This window comes from Scyliorhinus canicula, chromosome 13 (assembly GCF_902713615.1).
Source record: "Scyliorhinus canicula chromosome 13, sScyCan1.1, whole genome shotgun sequence".
Taxonomy (NCBI): Eukaryota; Metazoa; Chordata; class Chondrichthyes; order Carcharhiniformes; family Scyliorhinidae; genus Scyliorhinus; species Scyliorhinus canicula.
The window spans coordinates 146,577,571-146,592,984 of record NC_052158.1 but is presented as its reverse complement, the minus strand read 5'-3'; the positions used below and the strand labels follow the sequence as shown (position 1 = coordinate 146,592,984).

At 49.0% G+C, this 15,414-nt stretch overlaps 1 protein-coding gene across 3 annotated transcripts in view; it reads right to left on the bottom strand.

The window, feature by feature from the left end:
- LOC119975763 (mediator of RNA polymerase II transcription subunit 12-like protein) overlaps positions 1-15,414 on the bottom strand; it is a 640,706-nt gene that overhangs the window by 532,123 nt on the left and 93,169 nt on the right. For all 3 annotated transcript variants that reach the window (XM_038815591.1, XM_038815593.1, XM_038815592.1), the window contains exon 8: positions 14,658-14,930. In XM_038815591.1, the coding sequence (XP_038671519.1) occupies positions 14,658-14,930 (273 nt within the window). The remainder of the gene's footprint in view (positions 1-14,657; positions 14,931-15,414) is intronic.

Here is a 15,414-nt window from a genome sequence, read left to right as displayed (position 1 = left end):
TGTTTCCCCCAAGGGTTCCGGACGGTGGGCCACAGAGAAACCAGTGTTGCCTGGGACGAGGTGGTGGTGGCTGTGAGCGCAGGGAGCGTGATCAGGACTGGCCTCCAGTGCCGTAAAAAGGTCAATGAACTACACCGGGCAGCACGGGTGAGTAGACACCAACGCCCCATCCCTCATCCCCATCCCTCGAGACGTTTCCATCCCTTCGCAAGCATCTTCACCCCCCCCCACTCACCATCTGGCCCACAATCCTCCATTCACCCCCCCATCGCCCTTTAACCACTCTCCAACCCTTCCTTCACACACCCCCACCCAAATTCTCCCCCCCACTACCACTTTGAATCACGTGTGTGGCTAATGATGCCCTCTCTGCGTCTCCACAGAAGAAGCTCTTGGACAACCGTCAGGAGAGAGTCCAGACTGGCAGTGGGGTGCCGAATTTAAGAATCCTCACCACCTTTGTGGAATGTGCCCTGGAGGTGACTGGTGTGGCCGGGGACAGAGCGGTCACCCACACAAGAGGTTGTCAGAAGCCGCATAGGTGAGGAGCCACCGGATTCAACCCAAGGACCTGTCATTTGGGAGTTGTTATCGCCTTACTGACTGACCCATCCACCCCACTGACCACATGTCCATTCTCCCGCAGGTCGTCCAATCGACGGTCCATCCTGGGTCTTCCCCCCTCTGCTGATGTACATCAGGCGGAGGCAGGAACGCCCAGGTGAGACAGCAGTCGGAGGTCTGCTGGATCCCAGGACCGAATTGTGTCGAGGCCTCTGGTACTGGTGATGGGGAGGTTAGGGTGCAGTCAGGACATTCAGATGTAAGTAACACTCCAGCAGGTCCATAGCCGGTTAGAGGAGTCCCAGAGGCTACGGGCACATAAGGCGTCGCCAGCAATGCGTGGCACTGAGGCCAACACTGCTAGGGTGCCGATTGCAATGGGGAGCCTGGTGCACGACACCATTAGTGAAGGTGTCCGAGGCGTCACGCAGTCGGTAACGACCATGGCTGAGGGTCTCGGACAAATGTTCGACTCTCTGGGGGATGCGACCCAGTACGAGGCTGACCTTGATGAGGTGCTGTGGAACATGTCCCGCTCTCAGATGGGCATGGCCGAGGCACTGCAGAGCTTGTCCCAGTCGCGGGTGGATATTACCGGGTCACTGCAGGGCATGGCCCAATCACAGGGGAGCATCACTGAGGGTGTTGACTCCTTCAAGCAGTCATCGGGGAGTCGCAAGGACTGGCAGAGCCAGGTGATGCAGGGGCAGCTAGGGCTCGAAGGAGAAGCCCAGGGCCCTATGGGCATCAACCGGGAGGAGGTGACGCTGATCACCAACCTCCGGGGACCCATCCCATGGAGTGGTGAGGGTGGCCATCAGCTCCCCTGAGTTCCAGCAATCTGATGAGGCCACGTCTCGAGGTCAGCACACGGGACAGGGCGGCACGGCTGTGCATGTGCCGTCCACAAGTGTGTCAGGGCCTTCCAGCCCAAGTGTCCCCCAGTGGATGCCCACCAGGGGCATCGAAGGCATGGGGAGAAGTATGCAGCTGGCTGTCTCCAGCTCAGGTGTGCATCCTGAGGAGACACCCAGACGTAGCGGTAGAGCTAGGAAGTCTAAGAATGTTGTGGATCACGAAGAGCACCAGGGGAGGGGGCGGAGAATGGGGCTGCACCATTGGGAGTGGGGAACTGTACGACACCTGCAACATATTAAAAACATTTGTGCACAACCAGTATGACGCCTCTGTCACTTTCTTCCATGATGCGGGCTGACCTCCGAACCCTTTGCCCGTCTCTCCAGAAATCCCCCCTTGCCCCATAGAGCACTCACTCACTCTCCGGCCATGGACATGTCCCCGGAGCTGTGTCCCATCCCCTGGGAATTTTCTATTAGCAATAGCCTTCAGCCGCATGGCCAGAGGTCTCGGCAGCCTGTGGCGGTTATGGGTGGTCGGTGGAGCAGATGGGAAGGGGCTAGGGTTTCCTCCCCCCCCCCCCCCCCCCCCCCCCCCAGGCGAGCACTGGGATGGCACACCCAGCATCCCTAGGCTCTTTTCCCATGAGCAAAGATGGCTAGATGGCTACACACCAGAGACTTAACTCTCCATAGATGCTGCCTGACCAGCTCTGTTGGCTGAACAGCTGATTCATGATGCAGAGCAAGGCCAGCAGCGCGGGTTCAATTCCCGTACCGGTTGAGGTTATTCACGAAGCCTTCTCAACCTCACCTCTTGCCTGAGGTGTGGTGATCCTCAGGTTAAGTCGCCACCAGTCAGCTCTCCCCCTCATAGGGAAAAGTAGTCATCTGGGACTATGGTGACATTTCTTTACTTTACTAGCCTTACAAAGTAAATCATCTGGAGCATAGGAAAATAAGATTCCACACCAACTAAATTTCCACAAATTAATCTAGCTTCTCAATCAATTTTTGTGGCAAAAAAAATGCAACTCCAGCAAAGTGATGTAACTCTCCAGTAAGGCCTTCGGTTTTTCAATGATCTCTATCCTCCATACCATAAACATACAGCACACCTCAACAGTTTGCTCCTTTCCCTGTCTGATCTAGTCCTGGTCTTTCATCCATACCAGTTCTGAGAGTTGGCTGCACTGTGAACAATCTTTCTCCATCGATTTCTGTTCTCCGCTGTCCTCGCTGCCTGTCCTATAGACATGTTCTGATAGTATCCATCCATCCATGCCATCTTGAGTTTTCCTTGCGCCCATTTTCCAAGTGTTATTTCAAACACTCTTGTGTTGCAAACTTATTATGGTGCAGAAGGTGCCCATTCAACGCACCGCGTCTGCATCGGCTCTCCCAAGTGAGCAATTTATTTGCTACCATTCCGCCTTTGGGCGGCACACTGGCGCCGTGGTTGGCACCGTGGTTAGCACTGCTGCCTCACAGCGCCAGGGACCAGGGCTCGAATCCAGCCTCGGGTGACTGACTGTATGGAATTTGCACATTCTCCCCGTCTCCGCGTGGATTTCCTCCGGGTACTCCAGTTCCCTTCCACAGTCGAAAGATGTGGCGGTTAGGTGGATGGGTGGGGGAGGGGGGTCACGGGGGTAGAATGCTCCACCTGCCCCAGCACCTCTCTCTAACAGCATAAAATCCATTACATTTCCCCCACTCTTTAGCTCTGAAGGAGAACCTAATGGACTCGAAGCGTTAGCTCCGTTTCTCTCTCCACAGATGCTGCCAGACCCGTTGGGTTGAACCAGCATTTTCTGCTTTATTTACGTGTCAAGCATAAATGGATGAGCTACATGAAAGGCCAAAAGGAAAGAAAAGAGGGAGAGAATTAAAGAGGGATAGCATAGTTCCTATAAATCTGGAAAACCACATCAAAACTCATATCGAAGTTGGGAAACAGGGTACATGATAAACAAATGGAAAGCAAATGAAAACAAACGTTGACAAGAATTTATTTAGGTCAACATTTAGCTCTCTCAACAATCTACCAAAAAGAGTCAGTTGTGACAGGAGCAGAAGAGTCATTCAAAAGGCATTCGCCTGTTATTACAAAGGAACTGAAACAAAGATGAGCTCTAAAGGATCAAACGGTTCTTTATACGGGAGATTGACTCTTTCACACACCCCTCCCCCTGGTGGCCAGCCAGAGAGCTGCGGGACATTGCCCACTCAGCTGCGGAGCCCAACCTAAAGAGACAAAGAAGGTTGATTCTCTCGCCTATCCCAGCAGAGCCACTGCCGGAGGTTAAGCACGTGGAAGGAAAATGGATCTAAGGAGCACTTCCGGCGCAATTCCTCACTTCCCTGCTGGCACCTGCAGCACGGATTCAATAATAATAATAATCTTTATTAGTGTCACAAGTAGGCTTACATTAACACTCAAATGAAGTTACTGTGAAAATCCCCTATGCGCCTGTTCGGGTACAACGAATGTCCAAATTACCTAACAAATACATCTTTCGGAACTTGTGGGAGGAAACCGGTGTGCCCGGGGGAAACCCACGCAGACACGGGGAGAACGTGCAGACTCCGCACAGACAGTGACCCAGCAGGGAATCGAACCTGGGACCCTGCCACTGTGGAGCAACAGTGCTAACCACTGTGCCATCGTGCCGCCACCAGCAACAATTTTCATTCATGTAGTGCAAACCATTGCAACGTGCTTCACAGAAGAAAAGGGGAGGGAATTACAATTGGAGAAGGAAAGAAAAAGGGAATTTTCAAGGCATTTTGAAATGGGCATTTATCAATTTGGCACAAGGGAGGATTAGAGTTTTAGAGGATAGAATTGCAATCGCCGGCTGACATTGGATGCCTCTTTTTCTTCTTTTTGGTTGAGGAAAGTTGAAAATTATGCGAATACAAATCACTTCAGCACCGTTAATCATTCCTCCTCCCACCTCCACTTTCTTTACAGTGCTGAACTCTTCCAAGAGTTTTTGTCTTGCTGATCGGAGAGGATACATTTCCTCCCGTTAAAACAATCAAAAATCTTACAACTTCTACTGATTCTGCGCAATCTTCCATCTACCTGTGGCTACCAGGGCAGGTCAAAGACTAGGAATCCTACGACAAGTAACTCACCCAGGTTCCTTAGAGAGTACATTCCAAACCCATGGCCGCTACCATGTGGCAGGACAAGGGCAGCAGATACCTGGGAACCCCACTACTTGGAGGTTCCCCTCCAAGTCACTCACCATCCTGACTTGGAAATATATTGCTGTTTCTTCACTGTCGCTGGGGCAACATCCTGGAACGTCCTCCCTAACAGCACGGTGGGTGTACCTACACCTCAGGGGCTGCAGCAGTTCGAGAAGGCAACTCACCACCTTCTGAAGGGCAACTAGGGATGGGCAATAAATGCTGACCTAGCCAGCAATGCCCACATCCCATTAATGAATCATTAAAAAATAACCATCACTACAATGGGTTTAGACACAGTACCTTCCACTCCAACTCAACCTGGATCCTGGCCTCAGAGGCAACACTCTTGCCTCTGAGAGAGAGAGAGAGAGAGAGAGAGGAGTCCTGGGTTTGAGACTCACTCCAGGGATCTGATCACACTCTCCAGGCTGACACTTTTATGCAATGCTTCGGGGAATGCTGCACTTTTGAAAGTACCAACTTTCTGATGAGACATTAAATGAGATCCTGCCTGACCGCTCAGATTAATGCAAATGGCCCCTTGGCACAAGTGTGAGGGACACGTAATTCCCTCAGTATCCTGGCCAACATCACAGGGAGACAGTGGCATAGTGGTAATGTCACTGAACAAGCAATTCAGAGTCCCTGGGCTAATGCCCTGGAGACATGGGTTCAAATCCCACCCACGGCAGCTGTTAAAATTTAAATTCAATTCATAAAATCTGGAATTGAAAGCTCGTCTCAATAATGGTGGCCAGGAAACTATCATCAATTGCGGCAAAAACCCATCTGGGTCACTAATGACCTTTAGGGAAGCAAATCGGCCATCCTCACCTGGTCTGCCTACATGTGACTCCAGCCCCTCAACAATGTGGTCGACTCTGAAATGGCCTCGCAAACCACTCAATTCTAGGGCAATTAGGGATGGGCAACAAATGCTGGCCCAGCCAGCGATGCCCACATCCCATCAAAAAAGAGAGATTTATTTCACCTTGGTTTGCACAGTTGCTCGACAATATAACAGTGATTACTCTTTCAAAGTGCTTCAGTGACTGCGATGCATCTGGAACATCTTGAAGCTATGAAAGTTAAGCAGCGTTCTTCCCATCATCTTCAGGCTTTTAAAACTGAACCTTTACATTGTTAGGTTATTACATCTTGATTTATTACACTCTTGGTGGTGTGGTGACCTATGAACTTTGGCTCTTCACTTGCTTTCCCCGACAGAACAATTTGTTGGTGACTCTGCGCCCATTCCGGTTCCATTCCGGACTACCTCATTCCAGGGAGCCATGTTAATTTTGGGGTACTTTGATCAAAGCTTTATTCAGACATGCTCCCACTTCCTAATTGTTTTGTGCTCTGGGTTTGCCCTGAGGGTTTCAAAAAGATCTCTCGACAGTAACCAAAAGCCCCTTTAGACCACAAAACATTTTGGAGTTCTACTGCACAAGTCTATCCATTGCATTTACATTCAGCATCCCTGATTCATGTCCTTCATGTTTCTGGCTCTTCCAATGCACCAGCTATCACATTTCTTCACCGAATCGCTATGGTGCAGGAGGTGAGCATTCGGCCCATCGTGTCTGCACCGGCTCTCCATACTAGCATTATGGCTTTGTGCCGCTCCCCTGCCTTTTCCCCGCAACCCTGTGAATTGTTGCGCGACGGGTAATCATCTGATGTCCTCTTCAATGCCCCGATTGACCCTGCCTCCACCACACTTCCAGGCAGTGCATTTCAGACCCAAATTATTCATTGTGCGAGAGATTTTTCTCACATCACATTTGCTTCTTTTGCAAGTCACTTTAAATCTGTGCCCTCTCGCACTCATCCTTTTACAAGGGAGAATCTTTTCTCCCTGTAAACTGCAGTAAACAAAAACCCTGCTGTCCATAGCCTATCTGACATCAAACCCCACTCACCCTTCACCCCTGTGCCTACTTTTGCTCCCAATCGCGCAACACGTTGATTTTAAAATACTCATCCTCCTTTCCAAATCCATCCTTGGCCCCCATCTCACTGTTCTCTTCTCCAGCTCTCCATGATCATTGCACTCCTCCAATTCTGACCGCTTGCGCATCCTGACACTGGTGATATTTTGGAAATAGTCAGGCCAAATCCAAAGCACAAGAAAATTAGAAAGTGGGACCATGTCTTTTTTATTTATTCATTTTTACGGGATGTGGGTAACGTTGGCTAGGCCAGCATTTGTTGCCCATCTCTAGTTGCCCTTCAGAAAACGGTGGTGAGCTGCCTTCTTGAACCACTGCAATTCATGTGGTGTTGGTACATACACAGTGTTGTTAGGGGGGGGGGTGTTCCTGGATTTGGACCCAGCGACAGTGAAGAAACGGCAATGCATTTCCAAGTCACGATGGTGAGTGACTTGGAGGGGAGCTTCCAGGTGGTGGTGTTTCCATGTATCTGTTGCCCTTGTCCTTCTGGATGGTACTGTTGTGGGTTCGGAAGGTGCTGTCTAAGGAACTTTGGTGAGTTCCTGCAGTGCATCTTGCAGATGGTACACACGGCTGCTATTGTGCGTTGGTGGTGGAGGGAGTGAATGTTTGTGGAAGGGGTGCTAATCAAGCAGAGCTGCTTGGTCCTGGATGGGTCGAGCTTCTTGAGTGTTGCTGGAGCTGCACTCATCCAGGCAAGTGGAGAGTATTCCATTACACTCCTGACTTGGTGGTGGACAGGCTTTGGGGAGTCAGGGGGTGAGTTACTCACCACAGGATTTCTAGCCTCTGACTTGCTCTTGTAGCTACAATGTTTATATGGCTAGTCCAGTTCAGTTTCTGGTCAATGGCAACCCCCAGGATGTTGATAGTGGGGGATTCAGTGATGGTAATGCCATTGAATGTCAAGGAGCAATGATTTGATTCTCTCTTATTGAAGCTGATCATTGCCTGGCGCTTGTGTGCCACGACTGTTACTTGCCATTTGTCAGCCCAAGCCTGGATACTATCCAGGTCTTGCTGCATTTGTGCATGGACTGCTTCATTATCTGAGGAGTTGTGAATGGTGCTGAACATTGTGCAGTCATCCGCAAACATCCCCACATCTGACCTCATGTCATTGATGAAGCAGCTGAAGATGGTTGGGCTGAGGGCACTACCCGGAGGAACTCAGACAGTGATGTCCAGGCACGGAGATGACTGACCTCCAACAGCCACAACCATCTTCCTTAGTGCCAAATATGACTCCAACCAGTGATGACATTTTGACGAAGGTGGGAAGCCAAAATTTATTTGACTCCCTGGAATAAGGGGATCCGGACATTGCTCCTGCATTGGGAGCTGTGCCTTCAGCTGAGAGGGACCTAAGCTCTCAAATTCCCTCCCTTAATTTTCTGCTTCTTGTCTCTCCTATTTTTATGATGCCTCTTAACATCTTCCTATTTGATCAAACCTGGGTTACTATCTCCTCTTTTTGATAATGCTCTTGGTGAAGTGCCTTGGATGTTTTGTTTCATTCAATTCCAACTCTCCTCCTGCACCTAGTGGTGCACCAAGGCAAACTTTTGTCTGTTTCCGTTGATAGTAATTCCCAGAACAAGTTGTTCATCTGTCACCAGAGTCTTATAGCTTGAGGGGCGCCACTCCACATCAAGCATGGGCTGACCAGGAGTCTCCCCCACTCTTACCGTCAGCCACTGGCGTGTTTGGAAGGATTTGCAGGTTGACACAATGGGCGCGTTATGAACACACCTTTCCCTTGGCCGTCAAGTCCTGGGGTGGGACTCAAACCCGCAGCTTCAGGCTCAGAAGCAGGGACACTACCCACAGCGCCACAGGACCTCCTTGCTACATTAAAGGTGCGATATAAGTGCAAGTTGTCCTAATTACCGTAGTTGCTGTCAGTATGTTTGCAGAAGGTTACAATCGCCACATGGGACAGGGATGTAATACATTTTCTTTGTTTTAAAAGAGCAGCTAGTTGTATCTTGCCTCCACCGCTTCATGCACCATCGTTCACTGCATTCAACAACTTCATTGCTACTCTGAGTAGGAGATGTGGCCAAGCAACCAAGCTGACTAACCCTCCAACAACATCCCTCAAAGTCCTGTTACATGGAGGAAGCAGCTGGCCTCGATCTATTGCTTCACCGATTTGGGACTGTTGAGAGTGGCTCTTCACCGTGACAGACTCCAGATGGTAGAAATTTGGAATTGGAAGCTTATCGGGTAACGATGACCATGGAAACTCTCATCGATTGCTACGAAAACCCATCTGGTTCACTAATGCCCTTTAGGGAAGGAAATCTGCCATCCTAACCTGGGCTGGCCTACATGTGACTCCAGATCCACAGCCATGTTGTTGGCTTTTAACCGCCCTCCAAAATGGCCCAGCGAGGCACTCAGCTGAAGGGCAATTAGGGATGTGGGCCTTGCCAAATGACACCCACATCCCACGAAATAATTTCTTTTTAAGTCACACTTGGGCAGCATGGTAGCATGGTGGTTAGCATCAATGCTTCACAGCTCCAGGGTCCCAGGTTCGATTCCCGGCTGGGGCACTGTCTGTGTGGAGTCTGCACGTCCTCCCCGTGTGTGCGTGGGTTTCCTCCGGGTGCTCCGGTTTCCTCCCACAGTCCAAAGATGTGCGGGTTAGGTGGATTGGCCAGGCTAAATTGCCCTTAGTGTCCTAAAAAATAATGTTAATGGGGGTTGTTGGGTTACTGGTATAGGGTGGATGCGTGGGCTTGGGTAGGGTGATCATTGCTCGGCACAACATTGAGGGCCGAAGGGCCTGTTCTGTGCTGTACTGTTCTAATTCTAATTCTAAAAAACTTGTTGAAAAAACTTTGCTGCACATTTCAAAATATATGCTTGAGGCCACATTTGTAAACAAAACGCAGGAGCAATGCCCTGTTAAACTGGCGCAAGTCGAAACCAGACCCAAGCGACACTAAGCCAAACTCCTGCCATATCAAGTTATCACTGTCAAAGCAACTAAATATTTGCTTAAACAAAAAAAAGCTGACATCCGACCTTGAACGTGGCCGCCAAACACTTTAAAACAGACCCAGGATAAAACAAAGTTAGGAGATGCGTAAATATTTAATTTGCCAATGGGACCACGGCTCCACACTTCTGAAATTCCTTCCATATCTCAAATCACAACAACAGCTTGCTTGAAAGAGAGAGCATGCTGGAAATTCGTGACTGATCAAGGTGCAAGAACAGAAAATAAAGGACCTGGACTGATAATCACACTTTACACAAGCTCAGGGCATCACAAAGCACATGACAACTAATTAGTTCCTCTCGAAGTACAGTCTGTGGGGAGGTGATGGCGTAGTGGTAACGTCACAAGATTAATAATCCATGGACCTAGGCAAATGCCCTGAGACATGGTTCAAATCCTACCATTGCAGCTGGTAGAATTTAAAATCAATATAAATAAAAACTCTGGAATGTATAGTTTATCTCAGTAAAGATGCCATGAAACTATTATCGATTGTCGCAAAAATACATCTGGTTCACTAATGTCCTTTGGGAAGGACATCGGCCGTCTTTACCTGGTCTGGATCTGCCATGTGGTTGGCTGAAAACTGCCTCTGAAATAGCCGAGCAAGCCACTCAGTTCAAGGGCAATTAGGGATGGACAACAAATGTTGGCCCACATCCCATGGAAGAGTTTTTCAAAATAATGTGGGAAATGCAACAGGAATTTATACACATCAAGGTCCCACAAATAGCAACTTGCTAACAGCCAGAAAATCTTTTTTTTTTTTTTAAACTGCAGCTGGGTGAGGAATAAATATAGGCCCGGACGATGGGTGCTCGGCAGCCAAGAGGAGGTTCGGGACCTCGTTTGAAGCTCGCCTCCTGAAAGGCTCCTTCAGTTGAGAGTCAAGATTTTATGCTCAGTCTCTGAAGTGGGGTTTGCACCTGAAACTTTCTGGTGCTACTACCCATCGAGCAACGTCCAACACTCTAAAAAGGAGGCTGATAGGCAAAACATTTAAAACACAACCTGTCCCTCGTGCCCAAAACATTAAGCTGCCTTTCTCATCTGCCTACTACTGTCCTTGCACACGTTCTATCTCATTTCCTTCGCCCAACATTCCCGCATCTTAGTCACATGCCGTATACTCAACGTGTGCAAGACCTCTCTCAGGGAATAGAAAATTTATTTTTCGGGTTATCCTCTACGTGTTTCCTTACAGGTCTACATTGGATTTATGTCATAATTCCTCCCCAACAGGATCCCAGAATGGAGGCCTTCAAGTTTCTTCATTTCAGGTACAAACAACGCACTCCTCTAAACTTTGCGATAACCTTTGAAAGCACAAACAGCAAACCAATTTGCTGATAAGTCAACAAACATGGACAAGAAAAAGATATAGAAATCTAATAACATTGGAGATTTCTCTACTAAACTGGAGAAGCTTAATTTTTGAACACAATTAATAATAATAATAATAATAATGATAATAATCTTTTATTGTCACAAAGTATGAAGTTACTGTGAAAAGTGCCGAGTCGCCTCATTCTGGTGCCTGTTCGGGTAAGCTGGTGCGGGAATTGAACGCCGTGCTGCTGGCCTTGTTCTGTATTACAAACCAGCTGTCTAGCCCACTGAGCTAAACCAATTATCATAACTCTAAAACGTAGCACAGGCTTGTTGCATCGGCAGATCATTTCCTTTCATTGCAGTTCTGGGGCGAAATTCTCCGACCCCCAGCAGGGTCGGAGAATTGCCCGGGGCCGCCGAGGCAGAAATTCTCCGCCACCCGGGAATTGGCGGGGGCGGGAATCACACCCCGCCGATCGGCGTGACGTCCGCGCCGATCGGCGAGGCCCCTGCGGCGATTTTCCGGCCCATCCCGCCGCTGGGAGGCTTCTCCCGCCGCCGAGGTTTGAACCACGTCTGGTGGCTGCGGGATCGGCGGCGCGAGCAGGGCCCCCGGGTCCTGGGGGAGGGGGGGGGGAGGGGGCGCGGGGTGATCGGACCCCGGGGGGTGCCCCACAGTGGCCAGGCCCACGATCGGTGCCCTCCTATTGGAGGGCGGGCCAGTGCCGTGGGGGCACTCTTTCTCTTCCGCCGCCGCCACGGCCTCCGCCATGGCGGAGGCAGAAGAGAATCCCCCAGCGAACCGGCGAAGGCTTTTCGGCCAGCCCCGGCGCCGGGCCTGAAAGGCCGCTGGTGCCGGTTTTGGTGCCAGTCGGCGTGGTGCTCCAGCCGCTCCGGCGCGGGCCTAGCCCCCAAAGGTGCGGAGAATTCCGGACCTTTGGGGAGGCCCGACGCTGGAGTGGTTGGCGCCACTCCCCTACGCCGGGACCCGCCGCCCCACCGGGTAGGGGAGAATGCCGCCCCTGATAACTACATGTTGCATCAGATTATAACTTCTTTTAAAAAACTTTGCAAAAAAGGAAAGTTTGAAGCTTCTTTAGAGTTGAAGCAAGTACTCAGAGTTAAAGTTGAGTTTTATTATTCATCAAACTCTTTCATCGGATGCGGGCATCACAGGCAAAGCCAGCATTTGTTGTCCATCCCTAATAGCCCTCGAACTGAGTGGCTTATACAAGATGGTTGACTGCAAACTATCAAGTGTGATGCAAGTCCAGTCAACCACATTGCTGCGGATCTGAAGTCACATGTAGGCCAGCCCAGGTAAGGGCGGCAGATCTCCTTCCCCAAAGGAAACTACCCAACCCAGGTGGGATTTTACGACAATTGGCAATGGTTTCATGGTCATCATGACACTTTACAAAGAGCTACTGAATCAGAGCTCGCTAACTCTGTGCCTGTTTTACAGGCCTGTTTCACACTTCAGGCATCTAAATGGCCTCTTGGAAGTTAAATGCTCAACTGCGGGCAGTTTGTCGACCTGTGCCTTTAAGAAGCCAGCTGAGAATGGGTCAGTCCTTTCAGAGAGAGGAAAGGAAGGAGGAGGAGAGGAGGTAAATTTGAGAGTGACAGAAAGACAGAGCAGGAATGCGCATATAAATGAGAGAAAGGGAAAGAAACTGCCTGAAAACTGAACCAACCTTCCAACAACTAGCAACTCACATATTGACAATTCTCTTGTATAATTATATATTACACAGTATTCACCAACTTCTATGGATTCATGAGGCTGCAGTTGTGCCGCCACTCAGTATCCTGTATAGCCCAGAATCCAGTCCTACCACAGCCTGAAGCCCTTGAGAGAGAAAGTCTCACACTTCCTCAGTTTGGTACAAATATTGAATTCCTCCTCGAGGACAGGACGCTTCCAATTTTCTCACTAAGACCCCCAAAACCCCCAGAGAAATAAAAATCGCTTCACAATATTTCAGGACGTTGAAATGTAACTACTATTGCCTCACTGTGTATGTGGTGCTCTGGAGGGTGAATGTTCCATCTCGTGTGCGAGGTTGGAGCTGATACAGCTGAAGGTTTCGTATAGAGCGCATCTTACAAAGGCCAAGATGAGCCGGCTCTTTGAGGGGGTAGATGATGTATGTGAACGTTACGCAGTGGGGTTCATATGTTTTGGGCCTGTCCAAAGCTGGAGGATTACTGGAAGGAGGTGTTTAGGGTAATTGCCAAGGTGGTGCACTTGAAACTGGACTTGGGCCCTCGGGAGGCCATATTCGTGGTGTTGGACCAGCCGGGGTTGGAAACGGGCGCGGAGGCAGATGTTGTAGCCTTCGCCTTACTGATCGCCTGAAGGCGGATCCTGTTAAGGTGGGGATCAACCTCTCCACCCTGTGCCCTGGCGCGGCGGGGGGACCTGCTGGAATTCTTGACGCTTGAAAAGGTCAAATTTGAACTGAGGGAAAGGATGGAGGGATTCTACAATTCATGGGTGTTATTCATAAAACACTTTTGAGAATTGGATCACACCAAACATTAGGGGGGTTAGGGGCTGGGAGGGATGGGGGAGGGCGACTGTATGGGTTAACGGTGAGTATGGGTGATTCAGGATTCCTCTTTCTCATTTGATTATGTTAACATGCGGGCTAATGTTTGGGAGGAGGCTGGGATTGTTGTTATTGATATGGGGATTGCCATTACATTCGTTACTGATTATTGTTTATTGTTGGGTGTAAATTTGGGAGAAAATGTGAAAAAGGAGGAGAATAAAAATATATATTAAAAGACGATTGCCTCACTGCAAATTTCAGCAAGGGAGCATTCAGGAGTTCACTGGGCCCCTTCAGTAAAACCTAACAAGTAGGGTATTTAATAACAGCACCAGAAAAGCAACCAGGATTTGAGAGTTCAATTTCCATTACGCCATGGAATAAAACTGAATTCAATAAATCCGATCATTAATAGGTTAACATCAGGAAAAGGATAAAAACTGTTGCATAAAAATCCAATGATTAATTAGTAGCCTTCAGGGAAAGGATACCTTGCCAGGTCTGTACATGACTCCAATCGTTCAATATGTAGTTAGCATAAAGTCCCCTGAAGTAGTCTAGGTAGCCACTCCGTATGAAAGCAATTGTTGCCCACCAAAAAGACTACAAAAGTTCAAGACGAAGACTTTCCACTGGCCGAAGCAATAGCTATAACCTTGTCAGTGTCGGCCACGTGCACAGATCAAATCTGACCAAAAATCGTTAAATAGTTACTGTGTGACTATTCTGACACAATCAAAACAGGTTTACCCAATAGGATTTGCACAGAACTCTTTCCTGGCTGGGAGGATTAGATATCCATCTAATTGAGATGTGGCCATCTGCAAACTAGCATTACAGCCTCTGAATTCCCTCCCTGACAGCACTGAATGTACCTTCACCACACATGGAGCAACAGCTCAAAGTGGCTCATTGCCACCTTTCCAAAAGCCAACGAGGGATGGCCAATAAATGCTTCGCCATTGGCGCCCACATCCTTTGGAAAAAAAAACACCTTGCGTTGGCAGCAAAAACTTAACCACAGCTTCAATGCAATTTCCCCTTTCCATTCACCAGTTGTCCTCAACAGATGTAATTATTTGTCTCAAAAGCAATTTTTTTTTAAAGAAATAACATTGGCAACAGTCGTGAGATTTCGACACGGCCTGCTAACTACAAAGGAATCACTCACCTGCAACATGCAGCTCAGGCCATAAACTAAAGGACGATGCTGAGGACACGAATGGAAATCCGAGAAGGCCGACTGCACCGGACTCATCACCACAGCAGGAGCAGCAGGGCTGGGAGCAGCCAGAGGAGCGTTATTTGGTCCAATGATCATGTGAGGTGAATGTGCAGGAACCATGTTGGAAGTATTTTCACTCAGTAGAACAGAAAGCCTCCTGGCGCAGAAATAAGCAAGGCGACGGGACAGATAGGCCGACTGCACAAACTCTTCAGAGTACTGCAAGAAAGAAATAAAGGGAGGACCGATCATTGGGCAGGTCATGACTACAATGACCCACAAGAGGTTTGGCGAGTTTTATTAGTTTAGACCAATCTTTCTGCCTTGGATCGAGCTCTAGCCAAGAATCAAGTGAGACAATCAAGTAAAAAAAACAAAATTTAAAAAGGCTCAGCCCTACTTTGTACTCAAATCTACACATAGAAAGTATGTTGTCAAGGTTATAATAATAATAATAATCTTTATTGTCATAAGTAGGCTTACATTAACACTGCAATGAAGTTACTGTGAAAAGCCCCGAATCGCCACACTCCGGCGCCTGTTCGGGTACACAGAGGGAGGATTCAGAATGCCCAATTCACCTCACAAACACGTCTTTCGGGACTTGCGGGAGGAAACCAGAGCACCCAGAGGAAACCCACGCAGACACGGGGAGGATGTGCAGACTCCACACAGACAGTGACCCAAGCCGGGAATCGAACCT